This window comes from Podarcis vaucheri (assembly GCF_965113315.1).
Source record: "Podarcis vaucheri genome assembly, chromosome: 9".
NCBI lineage: Eukaryota > Metazoa > Chordata > Lepidosauria > Squamata > Lacertidae > Podarcis > Podarcis vaucheri.
Window position 1 is genome coordinate 16,694,097 of NC_138767.1, and position 23,935 is coordinate 16,718,031.

At 44.7% G+C, this 23,935-nt stretch overlaps 1 protein-coding gene across 4 annotated transcripts in view; it reads left to right on the forward strand.

The window, feature by feature from the left end:
- The window catches only part of LOC309539910 (putative E3 ubiquitin-protein ligase HERC6), a 112,934-nt gene that overhangs the window by 85,825 nt on the left and 3,174 nt on the right, over positions 1 to 23,935 (forward strand). For 2 of the 4 annotated variants that reach the window (XM_082236345.1, XM_082236344.1), the window contains exons 2-20: positions 1,938 to 2,094; positions 3,446 to 3,522; positions 4,290 to 4,517; positions 5,817 to 5,911; positions 6,208 to 6,335; positions 7,735 to 7,880; positions 8,472 to 8,545; positions 10,017 to 10,144; positions 11,262 to 11,321; positions 11,884 to 11,980; positions 13,155 to 13,344; positions 15,831 to 15,982; positions 16,397 to 16,513; positions 17,246 to 17,356; positions 18,125 to 18,295; positions 19,513 to 19,659; positions 21,340 to 21,506; positions 22,961 to 23,027; positions 23,823 to 23,893. In XM_082236345.1, the coding sequence (XP_082092471.1) occupies positions 1,938 to 2,094; positions 3,446 to 3,522; positions 4,290 to 4,517; positions 5,817 to 5,911; positions 6,208 to 6,335; positions 7,735 to 7,880; positions 8,472 to 8,545; positions 10,017 to 10,144; positions 11,262 to 11,321; positions 11,884 to 11,980; positions 13,155 to 13,344; positions 15,831 to 15,982; positions 16,397 to 16,513; positions 17,246 to 17,356; positions 18,125 to 18,295; positions 19,513 to 19,659; positions 21,340 to 21,506; positions 22,961 to 23,027; positions 23,823 to 23,893 (2,383 nt within the window). The remainder of the gene's footprint in view (positions 1 to 1,937; positions 2,095 to 3,445; positions 3,523 to 4,289; positions 4,518 to 5,816; positions 5,912 to 6,207; positions 6,336 to 7,734; positions 7,881 to 8,471; positions 8,546 to 10,016; positions 10,145 to 11,261; positions 11,322 to 11,883; positions 11,981 to 13,154; positions 13,345 to 15,830; positions 15,983 to 16,396; positions 16,514 to 17,245; positions 17,357 to 18,124; positions 18,296 to 19,512; positions 19,660 to 21,339; positions 21,507 to 22,960; positions 23,028 to 23,822; positions 23,894 to 23,935) is intronic. The other 2 variants (XM_082236347.1, XM_082236346.1) reach the window with 1 other exon arrangement.

Here is a 23,935-nt window from a genome sequence, read left to right on the forward strand (position 1 = left end):
ACCTGCTGGTCTCCCTGTTATTTGAGATAATGAGGTTTTTTTGTCTGCTCCGGGCACTTGTCCAAACTGAAATTAGGCTTCCAGAAAAACACAAAAAAACTAGACGGCTCTGCAAGTGGAGGCTTGATGACCTTTTGCCATTTCGCATCACATCCTTTTCAGCAAATACCTTCCTGGAAAATATTGCTTTCACAAAGAGCGTGGAAGGAGTAATTAATCCAAGACTGCCTTTAGAAAAGGGATGGAACAAATGCAACTACTAGTTGTTGGTCACTGCCTTTCTTTTGTTACGCCCTCATCCCTTAGGAAGAGGAAGATTTCCCTTTCTCTTGTGGGGCTACCTTTGAAGGTGACTCGGAAACTACAGTTAATCCAGAATGCGACAGCTAGACTGGTGACTGGGAGCAGCCGCCAAGCCCACATAACACCGGTCTTGAAAGACCAACTCTGGCTCCCAGTATGTTTCCGAGCACAATTCAAAGTGTTGGTGCTGACCTTTAAAGCCCTAAACGGCCCCGGTCCAGTATATCTGAAGGAGCGTCTCCACCTCCATTGTTCTGCCCGGACACTGAGGTCCAGCGCCGAGGGCCTTTTGGTGGTTCCCTTGCTGCAAGAAGCCAAGTTACAGGGAACCAGGCAGAGGGCCTTCTTGGTAGTGGTGCCCACCCTGTGGAACGCCCTCCCACCAGATGTCAAAGAGAAAAATAACCACCAAACTTTTAGAAGACATCTAAAGGCAGCCCTGTTTAGGGAAGCTTTTAATGTTTAATAGGTTATTGTATTTTAGTGTTTTGTTGGAAGCCTCCCAGAGTGGCTGGGGGGACCCAGCCAGATGGGCGGGGTATAAATAATAAATTGTTGTTGTTGTTGTTCTCACCAGATCTGCACAGCAAGGTTGTTTCCCCCCCCCCTCTGTGTTTCAAGTTTGCTTTCTTACCTTCCTGACACATGCATTAGAGAAGTGGATGAGGTCTCTTTAACCCCATGGGGCATTACCTGATTTGTTTCCCTGCACCAAACCGTGGTCTCACTGAACCTGCCAACTTGTGAGATCACTGAAAGGAATAATGTTTTTAACTGCTTTAGATGCTTTACACGGGCATTGTTTTTTTAAGAACATTTTTAGAATGCCTTTTTTTTTTTGCTTTGTTTCCGTTTTCCAATTGTGCATCTGCCTGGCGGAAAGACTGTGCAGATGTCCTGCTTTTCTCATCCCCAAAAAGTTGGGTGGTATGTGCTTGGGATAGTTGACCCATCATATCTATTCTTTGCAACAACAAAAATGCCCTTTATATAGATTGTGCAATAAATAATAGATTTATATATTTTGGAAAGTTGTTTGTTCATCATCTGTTTGCTATTCATTTGGACACCTGCTAATTCATTACTTCAAGCTTTGCGTGATGGTTTCTGGAGCAGGATTTTGTCTATATTTGGATGCAAGTGGACGCCATTTTGATTGAAGATGGCAGACTGATCCTTTGAAGACTGCTCTGATTTTAACCACTTGTTTCAAAACTGCACTGGTGTGTGGGGTTTTTTTTTGGGGGGGTGTTCTTAGAATTACCAAACACCACCAGATATGAGGCTGCTAATCATTTTTTAAAAATCACATTGAGTGGCGTGTTCAGATGTTAAACCATGGTTTAGCATTAGTGGAAACAAGCCTGGGGTGCGTGCCCTCCCCTTTTTGAGATCAAAATCCTCCACTCTTGCTGTAACCTTTGGCCTTCAAACTTGAGGACCTATGGTTTGTTCTAACTATAGTCACCTAAATTAAGTCAAGATCAAACCGTGGGTATCTTGACTCACAAATGGGGGAGTTCATGAACCCAAGTACCGCAATCACCATTTACCTTTCTAGATGGTTTAAATATGTCAATGACCCCTCTGGCTATACAAATGAATGTTCTTATTTATGTGTCCGTCTCTGAAAGAGCAAATCCAAGCGCTGGAAACACAGACCATTGTCCACGTGAGCTGTGGGAAGGAGCACTCACTGGCCGTTTGCAACAACGGGAGAGTTTTCTCGTGGGGAGCTGGAGCTTTTGGACAGCTGGGCAATGGAGAATTAAAAGAGCGCTTGATTCCAAAGTAAGCAGCAAATACAGTGGTACCTTGGGTTACAGACGCTTCAGGTTACAGACTCCGTTAACCCAGAAATAGTACCTCGGGTTAAGAACTTTGCTTCAGGATGAGAACAGAAATCGTGTGGCAGCGGCGCGGCTGCAGTGGGAGGCCCCATTAGCCAAAGTGGTACCTCAGTTTAAGAACAGTTTCAGGTTAAGAACAGACCTCCAGAACGAATTAAGTTCTTAAACCGAGGTACCACTGTGCGTAATATTCTCAGTGCTTGCCAAAACAGAGTTGTGTAGTAAATGTGGGAGTACAGCCGTACCTCAGTTGACAAACGCCTTGCGAGTCGAATGTTTTGGCTCCCAAACGCCGCAAACCCAGAAGTGAGTGTTCTGGTTCGCAAATGTTCTTTGGAACCTGAACATCCAGCTTGGAAGGCATGCCTTGGGTTTCTGAACGTTTTGGAAGTCGAACGGGCTTCCGGAATGAATTCCGTTCGACTTCCAAGGTCTGACTGTACTGACATCATCCAGGGAAAGGGGAGTTCGAATCCCCTTTCAGCTATGCTTTTTCCTGACAGCCTTGGGAGTTTTTCTCTCCTCTGCCTCAGATCCGGGCTGTACTTGCCTCTTCAAAAACTGCCCACCTTTCCTTACCTGGAAATGCTAGGGATTGTGAATCTGGAACCTTCTGCATGCAAACCGTGGGTGCGACTATTGAACTACATGGCTTTCCTTTTTTGCAGATAAGAAAAAACTGAGAAAGTTGCTTGTAGTCAAAATCCTGGGGAAGGAAATGCTTCTCCCAGGTTGATTGCTTGCTTAGCACAGCTGCCTTTAAACTTTGTTTCAGTTTTGTAATAGTTGCTGTTACTTCTCCCTCTTACCTTTTGCTTGTTATTTTCTTTAAGAATACATATTACTACTGTAGGCTGACCCTGGTGTTCTGGTTAAAAGCTAAAGAGAACGACTGCTTCAATGAGTCATCTGCATTTCTAGAAATTTAGCATAACATTCAGTTATAGTCATTAATTTAAAGTAGCAATGATTTATTTTGTCATTGGCACATTAGCAACTTGTGGTTGTCTTTTTTTAAATGCTTTAAAAATAGTTTACCATTATTTGCCAGGCCAATTGGCCAACCCCTTTAAAAAAAAGAAAAAGAAAAGAAAACATCATCAACCTGTTTAAATGCCTAAACCCCCATTCTAAAAGTGTCAATCACGATAAGATTGCTTCCCCGAAGCATGCTTATTAAATAAGCCTAATTAATATATAACCCTAGGCATGTTGACTTCATAAATTTATTCTGTCTCAATACTTTTTTCTGAATTGTAAAATCTAAACTTTTCTTTCCATAACTTTTACAGGAAGGTGGATGGTTTGTCTAAATACAAAATAATACAAGTTGCTTGCGGGAATTATCACTCAATAGCCCTGACAAAAGGTAACCATTCACTTCAAACTTTGCTCCATTTCTATGATTTGCTTCTAATGCTTGGTTGTAATAATAGAGTCTCAAAATGTCATATAATTGTAGAGTTGGAAGGGACCCTGAGGACCATCCAATCCAACCTCCTGGCCCATACGGGGATTCGAACCTGCAACCTTGGCGTTATCAGCACCATGCTCTAACCAATAGAGCTATGGCTTCAATGGAATCTTAGGCAGGCCTTAATCCCAGAGTATGGAACTGGCCCTGACTAGTGGGCAAAAGGGTTACCTCCCCAACCCTTTGTGGGTGGGGCTTGATAGGTGGGTGGAGCCTCCCGCCTATCAATCACCTGATACCACAATGACGTCAGGTGACCTTTTCCTCGTCTTTCATATTGCTGTCTTGCTCAGATCTTTGCATAGGGCATTGCAGGCACCTATTTTCACCTGCCCCAAACCTGATGGTGGATGTGGCATGGCTGAAATGGCCTTTTGTGGGGCCAAGTGTGGAGGCCTGGTGGACTAGCCAGGCCCACAGACCAGAGATATCTCAGCTCCAGCTTTAGCCCAAAGGGAGGTGAAGGGTTGTCAAGGTTGGGAAAAGCTGCTCTGGAATAGACCCTGAAATCCTCTGGTGTTTCCAAGGGCTCTTCAGCAGGCAGCTTTGTGTAAAAATGGTACCCTTGACAAAGAAAGGTTTGCCGGTCTTTCCAGCTTGTGAGGAGGCTGCCATGTAAATACGTGATCTGTTTTCTTCCTCCTCTTCTTCCTCAAATGAAGATGGCAGAGTTTTCTCATGGGGGCAGAACACTCACGGCCAGCTTGGTCTTGGTAAAGAAGTCACGAACCAGGCTAGGCCACAGCAAATTTCTGCTCTTGACGGCATCCCGTTGGCTCAAGTGGCTGCCGGCGGGTCACAGAGTTTTGCCCTGTCCCTTTCCGGAGTTGTGTACGGATGGGGAAAGAACAACGCACACCAGCTGGGATTGAGTCAGGCTGATCCCAAAGGTAAGCATGGTCTTTAAAATCCTGTTTCCTTGATGACCAGCTCTTGGTTGCTTCCACTTGCGGGTTGTGTAATGGTTCGGGAAATGGTTGCCCAACGAAGTGAGGACTATTGAGGGGGGGAACTGAAGTGGAAGCGGTTTTGATGATTCCACAACATCCTGCAGAGCGTAGGCAAGTTAGGGTGCTTCAAGGGGGTTGCGTAATAGGTACTCCTCATGCATGCAAGACTCCCCTTTCTCCAGTGTCCACACAATGTTGTTGGCATCACAAGATAAGCCATAGTTTTCCTCAATTAATCTAGATTCTCCCAATTCTGGTTGAGAGAACCTGTTAGCAACAACTCCCTTGTGATATTAAGCCCCTATACAGAAGCATCCTTTAAAATTAGTGTTCAGACCACTTCACCAGACCTTTAAATATGACATCTGTCCTGGAAGACACAAGATTTGCCCACACTGGAAGAATGGCAGACGCAACTGATAGACTACATGGAGTTGGCCGAGATGACTGGCAGAATCCGAGACCTGGGAGAAGAGGTGGCGGAAGAGGACTGGAAAAAGTTTAAAGACTATTTACAAAAACATTATAAGTTGTATGAGTGTTAAGAAAGTGCACGAAAGGAAATAACATGGCATCAGTAATTTAGAGGAGAAATATATGAGAATAAGCGGAACAATAAAGATGAAATTTGAAGTAATGTTATGTCTAAATCAAGCAGTTAAGCATTTGATAAAAATACTTAAAATTTGAGGCATAATATATGAGAATTAGAAAATAAGAATTGAAATAAGGTAATAAATTGCTGTTTATAACTTTTTTATGGAGAACGCAGGAAAGGGAGATGTGAGGAAGTCCAGATAGTCATGAAAAAACAATGTATGAACGGTTGTGACCTTTTTTTATTCTATGTTTATGTTTTTGTTTATTTATGTCTTCTTTGTTTGCTACTTATTGGTGATGGTGTTTTATATGTCTGGTGATTTTCTTTTGTTAAAAACTTGCAATAAAATATTTTTTAAAAATAAATAAATATGACATCTGTCCTATATAGTTATGTCTTTGTTTGAGGCCCTGTTTTTTCACTTAAAAAACAAAACAAAACAAAAGCATATTAAGTTTTTAAAATAAAAAGACTTCCAAAATTTGCTGCTGGCTCTGATCTAGCCTAAAGTGGTGATGGTTCCCTTGATAGGAAGTGAATTTGAAATCTGACCAGAAAGTAGCATAATGACATTTAAAAAAAAATATTGGACATAACAATGCATTTCATTATGATAAGCAAATATGCCTCTCCAACAGATCAAATCTTTAAACCGCACTCAATAGCTGCTCTGAGGAAACTTGATGTGATTTACGTCAGCTGTGGAGATGAACATACTGCTGTGCTCACTCAGGTTGGTACACCCCAAACCTTTTGATGTCGACTAGCACCAGATTGTGCCTGAAAGTGAGGGAACAGCCCTTACCTAGAGATACCTGGGGTTGACTCTTAAACCTTCTGCATGCTGTACTTCTGAGCTATAGTCCCTTCATAGCAGATAATTTACAAAAGCAGTGTGTGGGGTTGCAAGAGGAATGAGAAATTTGAACCGTCTTATTTTCTTGGAACTGGAAACATGCAATAGGCATTATTAACAAGAGTGATAATAGTTTAATGCTAGAACTCTGCTTTGCCAAAAACTCTCAATAGAATGGCAGTGTATTCACATTTGGAGATGACAGCACTGGACAACTCGGACGTAGTTCTTCAGCCCTAAAGACTGGCCCCGAAAAACTTGACTCAGTTGAGGGTCCAGTTTCTCATCTGGTGTGTGGAAGGTATGTACCATAGCTTTACTCATATGTAAATTTGGTCTTACAGGGGACACGGGTGGTGCTGTGGTCTATACCACTGAGCCTAGGGCTTGCTGATCAGAAGGTCAGCAGTTTGAATCCCTGCAATGGGGTGAGCTCCCGTTGCTCAGTCCCAGTTCCTGCCAACCTAGCAGTTCGAAAGCACGCCAAAAAGTGCAAGTAGATAAATAGGTACCACACTGGCGGGAAGGTAAATGGCATTTCCGTGTGCTGCTCTGGTTTCGGTGTCCTGTTGCGCCAGAAGCGGCTTAGTCACGGTGACCACATGACCCGGAAAAACTGTCTGCGGACAAACACTGGTTCCCTCGGCCTGTAAGGCAAGATGAGTGCCACAACCCCAGAGTCATCTGCAACTGGACTTAACTGTCAGGGGTCCTTTACCTTTACCTTTTTTAACGTTGGTCTTGGTCCTGACATCATGCAATACCTGCTTGCTGTCTATTGACACTTCTGCTGTGTCTGCATATGTTTCAGGAAGTGGGGCAAGCTAGTAGACTGCCATGAGGGTGTCGGAGCTGGTGAACATCTCATTTCCTGCTTACACCGATTCACCCTACAGAATTTCACCTGGATGGGGGTGTTTTGTGAAAGTGAAGTGGCACATCAGTGAAATTGTAAAGCACAGATCATGGGGAATCTGTGTCTCTGCAGATGCTGTTAGACTACAGTGCTCGTCATTGCTGGCCATTAACATGCTGGCTAAGCAGCTCTGGAGGGCTACAGGTTCCCCATCCCTGCTGTAATGGGACATGGAAATCCTGGCAAGCAAAAAACCACACTTGTCAAAATCCATTGGTATGATGGAAAACGAGCAAGGTCCCAACTAAAGAAGAATGGCAACTTAAGCTGATGGAATATGCGCAGCTTGCAGACTTGTAGAATAAGAGAACATATGTTTAGAGAAGACTGGAAAATGTTTATTGAATATATGAGGGGAAATTATGTACTCTTGAAAACGTTGGCAGCATTAAGATAAATTCAACAGGGTAAATAAGTTTTGATAGACGTAAAATGAAATACTGAATGGTTTAGTTTATGTAAAATATGCAGGGATTTATGGTATGCATAATGAACCATGGAAAGAGAAGAAGGGGATGTTTAAATGAGTATTCTGAATTGTAAAACAGAAAATTATATCCATTGCTGTGAGCTAACATAGCATTTTACAATTACCTTTCTGTACACTTTATTTTTACGTACACTGCTTAGAAATGCTAATGACTGAGCGGGACATGAATGTCTTAAATAATACAAAGGGTCATTTAACTGATACAACAGAAACAAGAGCTTCACTATTGGACCTCAAGTCATGTTCTGTAAGGTGCATCACAGATTAAACTTACACTTTTCTCCCCTCAAACAGCTATCACACTGTTTGTATCTCTGCTTCTGGGCAACTGATATCTTTTGGACGTGGACCCCAGCAGCAGCACAATGGAAGCGGACCGTCTTCTAGCAAAAGCGACGGGAGACGATGTTTTAACATCAGTGCTCTGGTTTCTCCTAATGGTACATCTTTTCTCTTTCAAAAAATAAATTAATTGATTCACCTGCGTTTCTGAAAATTGTACAAAAGACTTAGAAAATAAAAACAGCAACAATGTTTAGAAAAGAATCTGGCTCTGTGAAGACTACAAACATACTCTTCATTATTAAAATGTATATTTAATACTGAATCTACTGTGGTCTGTATCCTGTATCAGGGATGTGGAATCTGTGTGCTTGTGGATGTCGTTGGACTCCATTTCCCATCAGCCCCAGCCAGCCTGGCCAATTGGCAGGGAACTGTAGTCCAGCAGTATCTGCAGGGCCATGGGTTCCCAATCCCTTTCTTTCTGACCCAGGAGCCACCTACCCACAGAACTGTCTTCCCCAGATTCAAACCCAGTTTATTGGTCGTCCACTGCTGCATTAAGCTACTGACTCAGGGCTTGCACAGCTTCTCCTGATTAAATAGTCTTTTGTGGATACCCCAAAATGGTCCCTGTAGAATTTGCTTTGATGATCCCAGGAGAAGAGGGAAGGGAAAGTACCAGGAAAAGAAGCCCAGTTAACATGGGTTGAGCACTTAGGGCTGATCCGCTTTCATGTTCATTGCAGAATTGCTGGGTGTCCGAGTAAAACGGATTTTTGCTGGCCCATACGTCACCTTTGCCACAGTGCTTCGGAAGCAGGTAGATGGCTCACCTTTTCTGTATATTCTGTTGACTTTGGGGTGTTTTCTAAAGGATGGGGGCACAGCCATAAATAGCTTGTTCATGTCGGCTTTCAACAAGCCTTCTCAATGGAGGTTTTTTATCCCAGTGGATATCTGCATTGGATCTGATTTGATTTTATGTATATACAGTAGAACCTTGGTTTTCGAGTGTCTTGGAAGCCAAATGATTTGGAACCCGAATGCTGAAAACCTGGAAGTTGAATGCTTCCATTTGTGAACGCGCCTCAGAACGGCTTCTGAGGCGCATTCCTCCATTTTCTCCCATCAAAATTGCTGTCCGCCTATTGTGCCTTGGTTGTCAAACGTTTTGGAAGTCAAACGATCTTCTGGAATGGATTACGTTCGACAACTGAGTTTCCACTGTACTGTTGTTCTCTTGAGCTCTCTTTCTGTGTGTGTTTTGAGTTTTTAAATATATTTATAGAGCTGTTTATATATGTTTTTATTCTATTGCAAAGCACTTCAGGATGGCTCATAGGAAGCAATGCATAGAGAAATAAAATAATGCAGCAGCATACTTCTAGCTTTGGCGAACTGCTAATAATAACTTTAGTAATAACTGAAGATAATGAGGCTGAAACTCTTGAGTTCAAACCACAGCTTGGGCCTGAACTCACTACATTGTGGCTTGCCTAAGGTGTTCAGCCTTTTCCTCTTTCTCTGCTTCTACGTTCCTCCCCCTGACCCCAGGTGCAGTATGGGAAGAATAATTCTGAGCTTCCTAACCAGGCTGTTTATAAGGATTGCTGAGATAATTCTATCTGGAGTATATTGAAACCTATAGATACACTTGCACATTCTGCATGGCATTTTGTGAATTGTCCCAGTATTCAGCTATAACAGTGAACTGCAGCTGTAGTTTTCACTACAGCTAAGTTTTCACCAGCTGATCTTTTAAACCAGGCTTCCTCAAACTCGGCCCTCCAGATGTTTTGAGACTACAATTCCCATCATCCCTGACCACTGGTCCTGCTAGCTAGGGATCATGGGAGTTGTAGGCCAAAAACACCTGGAGGGCCAAGTTTGAGGAAGCCTGTTTTAAACTATTTGGACCAAATTTGAGCGGCCCGTACCTCATCCCAAACCTGTGCACCGCTTCTGGACAAAACATCAGGAAGAACTTTCTGATGGTGGGAGCTATTCAACAGTGGAACAGGCTCCCTCGGAAAGTGGGAGGGGGACTATCCTTCATTGGGGGGGTTATGGGCAGAGGTTGAAGGACCATCTGCCTTGTTGAGATTCCTGCATTCCAGGGGGTTGCTGTAAATGACTCTTGTGGTGGGAGGTGTCCCTTCCAACTCTACAATTCTGTGAAGATGATCTCTGTCCCTGTTGGGCTTCTATTCTCAATGATTAGCCATGTGACACTGGGGGATACTCTCTGATATGACATTTTGTTTTGTATGTGACGTGTTTTTGTTTCAAAGGATTCTGCATATGCAAATACACCCACCTCTATGGAAACCTTGCCAAAGATTAGCATGATGGACAGGGCACTGATGGAGAAGTGGTTGTTGGCAACAGCTGAAAGTGTGACGCGGCAGACGGCCAAAAGGTTGCAGTCTATATTTTCTTTTCCTTTAATGGGAGAAAAAAACAGAGCATAAACCTTCAATCCTGTTTTTATCAGGCTTTACAACTAAGACATCGTTGGAGAGCCACTGTAGACAGTTCTGCTTTCTGTCAATAATGGCATTCTTAATTCTATTATTGCAACGATCCTTTCCAAAACATTAGACAGATTTACAATTTATTGTATAAGCCGGATGATGATGATGATGATGACGACGACAACAACAACAACAACAACAACAACAACAACTTTATTATTCATACCCTGCCCATTTTGCTGGGGCTGTGGTTCCCCAACTTTCCCCATCACGGACCACTTGAAGATTGCTGAGGGTCTCAGGAGACTACTTAAATATTTTTCTGCCTGTTGTTGCAGTGCACCGTGCTTGATGCTGTCTTATTTTTTATTTCTTATGGCAATTATATCTTGTTGCATTACAACTTGGAATGCCATAGGCTGTGAATCAGTAAGATACAATACAGAAAGTAAAAGAAGCAGTAAAAATGCAATTAAAAATCGATGTGAATATATATAATGCAATGGAATCCACATGAACACAGACACAGCTGAATTACACTCATGGACCCCTAGTGGTCTATAGTCCACAGTTTGGGAACCCCTGCTGCAGACAATTAATTTTATGATGAGTCTTACTTGGGTGTTGGCAACTGGATGTTCCCTTGCTTCTGTTTATGACAGCATAAACTGTGGCCCTCCTGATGTTGCTAGACTACAACTCCCATCAATACCAACCATTGACCATGATGTTTGAGACTAATGTTATTTGGGAGGCCAACAACCTATGGAGAACTGCAGGTTCTCCATCCCAGATTTAAGCTCTATTTAGAATGCAATCCTAAGCGTACTTCCTGGGTCCTGCTTCCAAAAACATAGGATTAATATGTTAATATGGAACACTTCATAATCCAAAAGTATTAACATAGCAATTACTAGGGTTCCTGTAAGCTGGATTTTAAACTATTTCTAAATGATCCACCGGTACCCCCAGACAGAGTGCTTACATGAAATCCAACACGCCTGTAACCAGGCTGACTTGTTGCTGGTTTTTAAAATTGGTTTTCTTCCCCTTTTTCTGCAGAGAAATCGAAGCAATATTTTCTTCCTCTCCTTGTTTAGCAGCAAGTTTTCTGAAACCACGGTAAGTAGTCTTCACTGCATGGGATGAAACATGCAGAAGACGCCCGGATGTTTTGTAAGGAAATTATTTTGATTTTCTTACATAGTCATACCTCGGGTTAGAGATGCTTCGGATTGCGCATTTTTGGGTTGCGCACCATGCTGAACCCGGAAGTGCCAGAACAGGTTACTTCCGGGTTTTGGCACATGCGCAGAAGCACTAAATTGTGCTTTGCGCATGCACAGAATCTCAACCCGTGCGTGCACCGATGCGGTGCTGCGGGTTGCGAACGTGCCTCTCACACGGATCACGTTCACAACCTGAGCATCCACTGTACAGTGGTACCTCGGGTTAAGAACTTAATTCATTCTGAAGGTCCGTTCTTAATCTGAAACTGTTCTTTGCCGGAGGTACCTCTTTAGCTAATGGGGCCTCGCGCCGCCACCGCGCGATTTCTGTTCTCACCCTGAAGCAAAGTTCTTAACCTGAGGTACTATTTCTGGGTTAGTGGAGTCTGTAACTGGAAGCATCTGTAACCTGAAGACCACTGTATAAAGTGTCAAAATGGTAACTTTACCCCCAGATCTGCCATGGAGACTGGCTGCTGCGTAGCAGTGGATCTTCGGAAAGCGAGAGAAATGCTTGAGGAACTTGCTACAAGGGACTGGATTGCTGGCAGGGTAAGGGAGGAAAGACCCCTTTTTCCTAGTGTCAACATTTGGGTTTGAGTGGTCCTCCCCCCCCAGTGGCGAGACTGGTTCCCATGGAGACTTGTAGGGCAGAAGGCGAAGAGGCCGACAGTATGTGGAGACAGAGCCAACCATTTCGAAGTTTGTCTCCATCCTTCTTCTCCCTCTTTGAGTTCTATAAGGAGCAACACTGGGACCAAGGAGCAACTGACTGGCAGTGCCACCCCTTAGACTGATTTTCCTTAGGCTTGTAATCTCTGATGGATTTCGAAGAGCATGTGCACAATGGGTGATAACATGCACTCTGTTCTGGATGCAAGCGCCTTTTTTGGGGAGGGGGTGCTGTTCATATGATATCACCCCCCTGTCCCTCTTGTCAGTCTAAAGCAGCTGGAACGGTTATGATCCAGTTTGTGCTGAGAATGCCCTTCTCAATGGCTTGCTGCATACGTGTGTACACTGAGAGTGCTTTCTCAGGTCTACTGACATTGCGGTGCAGTGACTTAGTTGCCTCTAAGTCTAATCTAATCAACCTCTAATCAACACAACAGTTTAAAACCCCCTTATTTGAAAGAGAGAGAGTATTAAAAATACCACGTTAAGGACTCGGCTACATTGGTAAAGAAACAGCAATTTGAATGCGCTATAAACATGCAACACCAGATGGTGCTGGAGAGCAGGAAATTTCAAAATGTGGTTTTCCGTAGAGATTTTTTCCTTTTGTTATAACAAGCTAATTTCTGACTTACTTATAGTGTGTCCCCCGCCCCGTGTCTAGATCCACCTTAAGTGAGGGGAAGAGAGATCACCGTTGCACACTAGTTTGAAAACATGCCCGCCTCTGTGTACAGACATCAAGGATGTTAGTACTCAACGGTGTGTACAATTACAAACAGCTACGTGCAAAAGTGCCGTGTGCATTACAATTGTACACAGCCTTGGCTTCTGTTGGGTTGTTTTGCTGCTGCCCTTTGAACTGTCTAGCCCTACAGATGTCAGAGCCAATAGGAAGGCCTTAGCAGTGTGCTCCAATTCCTACATGTAAAGTTATTTACAAAAGTAAAGCTAAAAAGAAGTTAACTGTAAGGAGGTAGGAGCTGGTGTTTGCAATCCATACCCAGTTAAACACGCTGTTTTTCTTTCTTTTTTGCAAAATCGGCTGTAGATCTTTTCTTCTTTGCTGGACAACCTGATTCCTGCCCTTCCACTGAACTCTCCTCACCAGGAGGCTCTCTCCAGCTTCCTCCTGCTGCCTGAGTGCTGTGCAGCGCTGGAAGCCCAGAAGATGCAGCATTTGGCTATTCCCTTTGCAAAGGCTGTCAATGGCCTGAGCAAACGCTCTTTGGACATTCTAGGTAATTGGAGGGTTGGTTTCCTCCCCACCAACTGGTCACATGAAACCGCAGTTTAGTGTGATATCGGTATGTGGTCACGATGTGAGCCTGGATTTCCAAAATGTGACGTCCCATGGGTTTGGAACAGGCTAGAGGTAAAAATAGGCTCCCAGGAAGTCCTTAGTGCAGCAGTTCTTCTTGCTTAGGTAGTGTCAGGATACTGCCATCGGAACAGGGTGGGGAAGCAGAGGGGTAGTTGGGTTACAGGGATCCTCAGAAAATCTTGCAAAGCAGTTCCTCTTCCTGTGGTGAGGAAAGCCACACCTCCAGCGGGGAAGAGGGGAAAGGACCAGAGGATGCTGCTGGGAGCCTCAGCACTGCTCCACGCCCACCTTGCGCAGAGGTGTAAAATGCAAAGAAGGAAGGAAAAGGCTGGGGGTGACGAAGCTCTTATGCTGGGGGAAGACCCGGAAATGACCACTCCTGGATTCCGCTAGCGACTGAGGCAGACATGACCTTGTGGCTCTGCACTGTAAATAGTTTTGCACCAAAATAAAACCTGTAAAAGACAGGTCGGAGTCCTGACTGGTTACTCACGAGCAACCACCATTGCCATCTGACAGGTAGATATGACAACTGTTGGGAGTATGCTCATGAAAAGCTAGAGTCTTGAAGGGACACAAACCTAAGCAGTTCTTTTCGTGGGGTATGCATGCGTCCTAAGAAGTAACATATATTTGAAGCCCCTGCAATTAGCAATTCTGCAAAGAAATTCTGGACTCCTGTGACCTGTGTAAATCTTGCTCAGGGTACATTTGCTCCCATTTTGCATTGACCAGCTTAAGTCGTATTTTGCAATTCATCCTTGGTTTACTTGCCATGGGGAGGTTCAGATAGTTTTGCTGAGAGCTGAACTCCCATGTCCAGCTGCTGCAAGTCTTGCTTGGCCAGCTTTTGAGATTTTGGTTGGCATTGCTGCCTGCACAATGCCACTCGTTAAAAACTTGCAGCATCTTTACAATGAAAGCGCTGATTCCCAGGAACCATGAATCTGTCTTCTCTTGGGCTTCCATAGAAGGATAGCAGACACAGTCCTGTCTGTCTTAGAAGCCAAGTTGACATCATTCCACTGTCCTTGCACAGAACTTGGTGTGGATAATGGAATTCTATAAAATCCAGTGATTTATTTGAGGAATGGAGATGGGAGTTTCTAGGTTCATAACGGTCGGAAGTGAAGCTTGCAAGTGAGTTGGTGTGCCTGATGAAATGGGGTCAGCTTCAGTTTTGAGGCAAAATGCCCTCGAGGAGACCCCAGTGTTGCCCCACCCCCAAAGATTTCTAGATATTTTGATGAGAAGCAGAATGCCAAGTGTGGTGCAGTGATTAGTGTGTCAGTCTTGGACCTGGGAGGCCAGAGTTCAAATGCCCACTCAGACATGAAGCTCACTAGCTGACCTTGGGCCTGTCGGCATGCAGAGGGCCAGGAGGCCAGCTGGTTATCCCCGGCTGGGCCGTCTCCTTCCAGCCATCCCACTCCTTCCAGCCATCCCACTCCTTCCAGCCATCCCACTGCGAAGACCATCACCTCTGCTCCGATGTAAATCAGCAACCCGGGCTTCTGAGCCAGGGCACACTATAAGCAGATCAAACTGCTCACACAGAATAGGCGTGAGGCTTGTGGAAGCATACTACAACTACAGATTTATTAAGCATAAATCAGGACAAAGAAACATGTCGTCTCTCTCTCATGTCATCTCCCAGTACGTTTCAAGCACAATTCAAAGTGTTGGTGCTGACCTTTAAAGCCCTAAACGGCCTCGGTCCTGTATACCTGAAGGAGCGTCTCCACCCCCATCGTTCAGCCCGGACACTGGGATCCAGTGCCGAGGGCCTTCTAGCGGTTCCCTCATTGCGAGAAGTGAGGTTACAGGGAACCAGGCAGAGGGTCTTCTCGGTAGTGGCACCCGCCCTGTGGAATGCCCTCCCATCAGATGTCAAGGAAATAAGCACCTATCTTATCTTTAAAAGACATCTGAAGGCAGCCCTGTTTAGGGAAGTTTTTAATATTTAATGCTGTATTGTTTTTAACACTTGATTGGAAGCTGCCCAGATTGGCTGGGGAAACTCAGCCAGATGGGCGGGGTATAAATAATAAATAATAATAATAATTATTATTATTATTATTATCATGTCAGAGAGAACAGCAAAAGCAAAAACTATACACACAACGGAAGTTCCCAGCATACTGTGCTGGAATGTGAACAGATATGTGACACGTAACAATCCCATGTCTGTTCCTTAAGGTGGAATGGAAATGTCGACAGGGCCTGCACTGCCTCTCAGCCTAACCAACCTCAGGTAATCTGATGCACTTTAAATAAGAAGTTTGTTGCAGCAGGACAACAAGCAGAAGAAAACAGGACTGCTTGTGTGGGGAAATATTCCTATCTGAATAGTGAGCTGTGGGGAAGTAGAACAAGATTTGCATGTTCTTTTTCTTCTTTCAGAAAAATGTTGGTCCTTCTTGCCAGCCTCGCATTTAGACCGAATAGTTCAGATGCTGAAGAAAGTGGTGCTCTCTCAGCTGCCCTGTTACTCATATTACCCTGCCTGCCAGGTGTTGTTACCTCTCCTGGAAGTCCTGAAAAAGCTTTACAAGGTAGGCAACATCTTGTAAATGTGGGCTGATGATCTGGTAGCTATCGTATTTTTCTCTCTATAGGATGCACTTTTTCCCCTCCAAAAATTAAGGGGAAATGTGTGTGTGTCCTATGGAGCGAATGCAGGCTCCTTGGTTTCAGGGATAGCAACGCGAAGCCTCCAGAGCGCGGAGGGAGCGCTTGGGTTCCTTTTGCTGAAGCCGGGAGAGCAAGACTCTCCTGTCTTCAGCAGAGAGGGAGAGCTGCGCAGCGCCCCCTCAGCCAAGCGGGAAGAGAAATGGAAGGGGCACCTTGTTCTCCCCCTCTAAAACAAGGTGTGTCCTATGGTCGGGTGCATCCTATTGAGCGAAAAATACGGTATTTCTAGGTGTAAAATCATACGGACCTCAACCTTCTTCTGCTTGTCCTTCAAGGTCAACAAGAGGGCTAACTGCAAGCTCCCGCTAAGCAACTTCTACATTGATGAAATCCGTCAAATAATTAATCCCTTTGCAGATTTGGCAAGGTGGCATGTATGGGTGGAAGCCATGGTAAGTATGATTGCTTTGTGTCAAAAAGCTAAGAAATGCCAAGCTCGTGTATCTTGCACAAATTTGATAAGGGTGAGAGAATTTATTTCATTTTGGGTTAGAACGTTGAATTATTTCTAGTTCACCTTCAAGTGCAATCGCTTACATGTGTTTTTTGCTCTTAAAATCTTGGGGTCTAAGCTTAAAGATCATTGGGAAAACTAAACAATTCTCATTCCAGTGTGCATGTTTTGATGTTCTATTAGTCTGAACTTTATTTTACATAGCAGTATATGTGAAATTACATATACAGCAGCTTGTCACATTCTGAGGATCCTTTGGATGAATTGAACTGAACGTGAGCCGAACTAGTTTGTTTTGTAAAGGGCAGAACACAAACTGAAGTCGGCTCCTATTTAGATTTTTGTCCCTTATTCAAAGTGAACTTTCCAAAGTGAAGAAGCTACCTTGTTTGAGTTAGCTGTTCACACGTTAATAAACAGCATCCATTGTGGAAGGGTAGCCATTTTGTATCAGTGTAATCAACGTTTGAATCACACAGGGATGAAAGCATTTGAGAATTGTGGTAATGGCTGCCATATGGCAAACGACACCATCTTTATTCTTGCCACAGAAAAGTGTATGTGAGAGAGTCAAAGTTGGGTGGAGACCAAAGACTGCTGGAAAAGGGAGTATGTTTGTTTGACCTACCACATGAACCCATTCTTTTAAACAACATTCTTTCTTTGCAAGAAATTGGACAAAGAGGACAACTGTCCCATCTCTTTGTGCTGCTTTCCTTTTGTCTACAATCCGCTGACGAAGATGGAAATATTTGATTACGAGTCTTATAACCTGCAAGAGGTAAGGGTGATACCTAAATGATTGTTAACCCAGCCTTGCTCTTCTACTATTTCTTGTGAGACGAAAGGCTACGGTGGATTTGGTTCTTATTTTCCCACTCTTCTTAGTGTGCAGGAGTCTCTGCATGCAGAGACGGGTGCATAATGGAGGAACAGAATTGTGTTTGCTCCTCCAGGCCATTAGCTATGTGGAAGTGACTCTTCCAGAGGACAGGGATGGGGAACCCTGTCCGAGGGAGGGCAATATATAAATTTAATAAATAAAAAAATGTATGTTTGTCTCTTCCCCCATCCCTCCAGCTCATCATTTAAGTGTTTTGTGCAGCCGCAACTGGATTTTAAAAAATATAACCTCCCACTCTTCTCTCTCATTGGAATTATTTCTCATTATGCCTTTCATTCCTTCAGGGACTCCTGCCTGCCTTGAGTTTCTTTCCCGATTAGTATATGGTACTTAGCAATTTGTTATGTACTGAAGTTCTCACTCTGGGCCAGCAGGGGGATACTGTAGATAGATATGCAAATAAGGGATCGAAAGTGACGTTCAGTGATTGGATAGTTTTAGAAAATTGTTACAGTTACATTGTACTGGAGCTTTATATAAGCAGGCTGACTGAACCCTTCAGTTCAGTTCTGTTCTGGCCTCTGAATAAAGAAGAGCTGTTTGAAGAATCGGTATGCCGTCTGATATGTCCACCCACAACTTAACACAATGAATGCCTACCTAGCTTCTCTGAAGCACTTATTAAATATGTGCCGCTTTCCGCAGATTGTAAAGGCCAATGCTTGTGATACATTGGTACGCAATAAACTCCTGAGAAAAGGCGAACTCCCTAAACTGCCTGTCTTCCCTTTGAGGGTACGACGCAAGAACCTTGTGGAAGATACTTTGCGCAAACTGAGTCAAGTAGAGGACATTAGCCTGAAAATGCAACTCTTGGTAAGCTGCCTAAGGCCTGCTAAAGTAATGCATAGTCATGTTGTTCAGGGCTAAACTCTGGAACTAGGTGAAACGACCTCAATGACTAGGTCTGGATTGGGCAAACTGGGGATATTCCGACAAGGAAAGACAATCCTAATATCAAATAGCATGTCACTCAGCTCTGGACAAATTTGAAGCACATTATTTGGTGAGGTTTGTTTGTTTCGTTTGCTTTTATTTTTTTACATGTGTGACGTTGTTTTCCTGGGTGCTGCCTATTTCCATTTCCACAACTCTGGGCGGCTTTCAACAGAATATTAAAATACAATAGTCAATTAAAGATTAAAAGTTTCCCTTAAGAGGGCTGCCTTCAGATGTCTTCTAAAAGTCTGGTAGTTGTTTTTCTCTTTGACATCTGGTGGGAGGGCGTTCCACAGGGCGTGTGCCACCACCAAGAAGGCCCTCTGCCTGGTTCCCTGTAACCGCCAGAAGGCCCTCGGAGCTGGACTTCAGTGTCTGGGCAGAACGATGGGGATGCAGACACTCCTTCAGGTATACTGGACCGCGGCCATTTAGGGCTTTAAAGGTCAGCATCAACACTTTGAATTGTGTTCAGAAATGTACTGGGAGCCAATGTAGGTCTTTCAAGATGGGTGTTATATGGTCTCGGCGGCCGCTCCCATTCACCAGTCTAGCTGCCACATTCTGGATTAGTTGTAGTTTCCGGGTCACCTTCAAAGGTAGCCCCACATAAGCGCATTGCAGTAGTCCAAGCGAGAGATAACTAGAGCATGTACCACTCTGGAGAGACAGTGCACAGGCAGGTAGGGTCTCAGCCTACGTACCAGATGGAGCTGGTAAACAGCTGCCCTTGACACAGAATTGACCTGCGCCTCCATGGACAGCTGTGAGTCCAGAATGACTCCCAGGCTGCGCACCTGGTCCTTCAGGGACACAGTTACCCCATTCAGGACCAGGGAGCCTCCACACCTGCCCACGTCCTGTCCCCCAAAAACAGTGCTTCTGTCTTGTCAGGATTCAACCTCAATCTGTTTCCTACAGCCCCAAATATATCCCATCTTATATCTCTCCCATGTACAGACTCCTGAACAGGGCCTCAAAAAAAGGGGCCCCTAACAATTAAAGATTGGGTGGCCTAGTAAATGTGCTTTTCCTATTTTCTGTTCTCTCCTTTTGTGAGGTTAATATGGTTGGTTTTTATTTTTGGCTTGTAGGTTGAATTTGAAGGCGAGATGCCTGGTCACGAAACCGGAGGGGTCTTGTTTGAGTTCTTTTCCTATGTGTTTGAGGAGATGGTGCAGCCAGACTATGGGATGTTTATGTGCTGTGAGCAAAACTCCCCCATATGGTTTCCTTCTAGGGTAAGTATTTCAGACAGAGGACCTGGCCGAAACAAACATCTAGGTCAGACGTAGGTGACACCCCCCAACCCCTTTTTTAAGCCAGTGGGCACATTCCCTTCTGATGTCCACATGCCACAGGTGTGTGGGGCCAGAGGTGAAAGTAGACAGAGCCCAAATGAAATTTTTATTGCTTTTCTACAGTAGGGCTGTGTACATACAGTGGTACATTGGCTCTCAAATGGCTTAGTTGCTGAACAAATCGGAACACAAACGCTGCAAACCCAGAAGTAAGTGTTCTGGTTTGTGAACATTTTTTGGAAGCTGAACGTCCGACGCGGCTTCCGCTTGAGTGCAGGAAGCTCCTGCAGCCAATCGGAAGCCGCGCCTTGGGTTTCGAACGGTTTCAGGAGTCAAACGGACTCCCAGAATGAATTAAGTTTGAGAACCAAGGTAGCACTGTCCTATTCCTCTGAAGCATACTCAAAACACATTCTTTCCTTCAAAGGATTCTGGGCACTGTAGTTTGCCCTCACAGGGTTCCAGTGCCCAACAACCCTTAACAAACTACAGTGCCCAGAATTCTTTGAGGGAAACATAGGCGCCGACTCCATGGGGCCTGAGGGGGCCCAAGCCCCCTCAAAAATTTGTTTGGGGGGGCTCTGCCCCCCCAATAATCTCGGGCGCCCCTCCAGCATCAATCCCCACACCCGCGCCGCCAGCCCCCGACGGGCGCCCCCTCCCCGGCTTGCCAGCTCCGCGGGTGCTCCGCCTCGCCTGCCAGCTCGGCTCCCTCCTTCCCTCGCGCAGCTTGTTTTGAAATTCCCCTTCCAGCTCCGCCGCGGCTCGCCCGCTCCCTCCGCCCTCGCCGCCGCCTCCTCCTCCTCCTCCAGTCCCCTCCCCTCGGCTGTCCCCGGCACAGGCTGCCTCACATACGCGGCTGCAGGCAGCCCCCGGAATGGAGTCCCCGTGCGTGGAAGGGAGTGGCGGGCGCGCAAAAGGAGAGAAAGCCGCCGGCGCGCGGAAGGGGCCGGTGGATGGATGGACCGGCGGGCGGCGGAGTCACCTGGCTGGAGGGAGGTGGTGCGCAGCGGAGCTTCCAGGAGCGGCGGCAAGCATAGGTGCCGACTCCATGGGACCTGAGGGGGCCCGAGCCCCCTCAAAAAATCGTTTGGGGGGCTCCGCCCCAATAATCTCGGGCGCCCCTCCAGCAGAGCACCACCGCCGCCCCTCCCCCAGCCAAAAATGCACAGGGTCGGGCTGCATGCCTCCTGCCCTCCCTCCCAAGCAAAAGCTCCACCCAATTTCCTTCGGAGCTGATTAATAGGCGCAGCACGCTCTCCCCTATTCGCTCACGAGGAGGCGGCGCCACTTTATTTGCATATTCATGAGCTTATTAATTATTCATGAGCTTTCGTGGGCTCCCCCAATGTTTTTTATAAGTTGGCGCCCCTGGAGGGAAAGAATGTGCTTTAAAAGTATGGTGTGTAGTCAGCCCCAAGCTACACTCACATCCCCCTCTGTATCCTCCCATACAGAGAAACAAGAGTTCTAGGACACATTCCAGCCAGGTAAAATAAAACACTCCCAGGATGTCGCTCTGCCGCTGGCCTTGGTTTGTCCATAACAGACCAGTTTCCTTCTTAAGGTACATCTGCCTTAGAACATCCAACCCATTTCTGTGATCTTGTATCCTTGCAGCCCTCGGTGGAGAAGAATAAATATCTTTTCTTTGGGATCCTCCTCGGGCTCTCCATGTTCAACAGAGTCACTGCCTACGTGCCTTTCCCGCTTGCTGCCTTTAAAAAACTGCTGGGCAAGAAACCTACCCTTGATGATCTGAAGGAGCTAAGCCCTGTCTTAGGGAGGTAAGTGGCTTGAATTCTTCCCACCTTTTCCCGTAGTTTCCAGTTTCTTGTTTTGCTTGGTAGGACCAGGCTGAGTCTCCTAACTATAGGATATTCTATCCATTTAAACTTACAAAGGCCGTGTCACATTCAGCCCCAAGATTCAGCCTCCACAAGTAAAGGGAACCTCAGTACTGTGAGATGATTTTAGGCAAGAGTAAGGAAGTTCTGGCAGCCTAGATGTTGCTACATGGCAGGCCCTGACCATTGGACATGCTGACCACCAGGAGTTTGGGGAGTCTAGCAAAATCTGTAGGGATGCCTCCACCCCTGATTTGAAACAAAATGATGCAAGACATGGAAGTCACCAATCAGATCTTCTGATATTTGTCTTGTTTTGGTTCCCCACCCCCACTGAGTTCTTATAGTACCTTGGGAAACAGTTTAGGTAGGAAGAAACTGTGTGTGGAAAGGGTTAAATCCATTGCCCCACTTGGAGGCACTGCTGCAATCAAAACAGGGCTCCCCCCAAAAAGCCTGGCATCAGGCTATTAGAAACCACATAAGCCACTTAGTTGTCTAACAGGTGCTCAGTTGAGCATCTTACCTATAGACAAGAACTTGCTGCTTCAAAGGAAGGGTTTTCAGGAACAATTGTACTAGGGCCTCCTAGGAAGATTGGGACCGCACCATTTCAGTAAGGAATTTACCACCTCCTGGAGCCAGACAGCCATCTCTTCCCTGCCAGATGCAATGAGCCCAGGAGCAATGATAGATTGATTGACATGTGCTTGATGAGGTATGTCCAAACACATGGACATACACTTGGGGCCCTAAACTGAGAATCAAAGAAGAAAATAAGACCAGATGGATGGGGAATTTCTGAAACAACAGTGGGATATTAGCTCTGCCCAAGGCATGATGGAGAACAGCAATAACCAGGAAAAGATAGACATAATGTTTTACAAGGACAGGAAGAAACATCACGGACAGAATCATTGCCACACACAGGAAGAACAAGGATATAGTTTGAGTGCCTCACCTGTACTTTTATAAATCATTTAATGTGTCAGTATGAATGGAAGTTGTTAATATTGCAATTGTTATATAAGGGATTGTTATTGTGACCGGAGTGTAATTGAAATTAATAAGATTTTGGAACACAGAAATAAAGTAAATGATCAAGCCATCAATTCTAGTACGCAGGGTACCACTAAACTATATAACTTGGTATCTGAATGATTGGTACAGTATTAGTAATTGTATTATAATTTGGCATTGTTACAATGAGTCTATTACTGGATTATTGTAATTGAAAGCTAATAAAAATGATTATAAAAAGAAAGAAAATAAGACCAGATGGGTTGGCCTTTCCCACTCTTTTAACTGTTTGAGTAAGGCTTCAAAATATATGCTGTAAACATTTTAGGGGTAAAAATATATCCATTTCTATTTCCTTTTGTTTTGTTAACAAGGAGTTTGCAGGCAGTTCTTGATTATGAGCATGATGACTTCGAAACAATCCATGAACTGACTTACAATGTGAGTACCTAAAAATATATATATATTCTCTTCTTGTGACGTGGTCACCGTGTCTCTTTCACCTGGTAATGTCTAAGAATCGCTTGTCTTTTAAGTTAACAGCAAGCAAGCAACTCCTGAAATGTGCTTTGCCTCATTGGCTAATTTTCTTCTTCTTCACCCTACTCCATTGTGGTATATTCTGGAGTGCTTCTTCCTGCAAGTGATGGTGGCTCTTTTTTGGAATGTGGCTAAAATATGATATAAAAGCAACAGTCATGGGAATTCATTAAAAAAAATCAAATGGTTCTCCCTAGAAATATAGCTGTTTCAACAGAAATACAATGGTACCTCGGGTTAAGAACTTAATTCGTTCTAGAGGTCCGTTCTTAACCTGAAACTGTTCTTAACCTGAGGTACCACTTTAGTTAATGGGGCCTCCTGCTGCCACTGAGCGATTTTTGTTCTCATCCTGAAGCAAAGTTCTTAACCCAAGGTACTATTTCTGGGTTCACGGAGCCTGTAACCTGAAGCGTCTGTAACCCGAGGTACCACTGTATAGCTATTTCAACAGGCGTGGTGCTTGTACCTGGTCCATGAACCCCTAAAATGGCTTTTAATGACTGCATCGTTAGCCAAAAGCTGTTCATAGAATTCCCTGTAACTTAAAGGTATTGTATGAAGCTTATCAAGTGTTAAGTGACAAAATTACAGTGTGTGTGTGTGTGTGTGTGTGTGTGTGTGTGAGAGAGAGAGAGAGAGAGAGAGAGAGAGAGACTTTGTTTTCAGTACCTTTCCTTAAACATATATTTCCAGATATCTTGGGACAACGTGGATGTCGACTTAATTCCAAATGGCAGTTCGGTCGCTGTGAACAATTCAAACAAGTATGTGATGATGCCCGAGGATGTTGGCAGGAAATGTGTCAG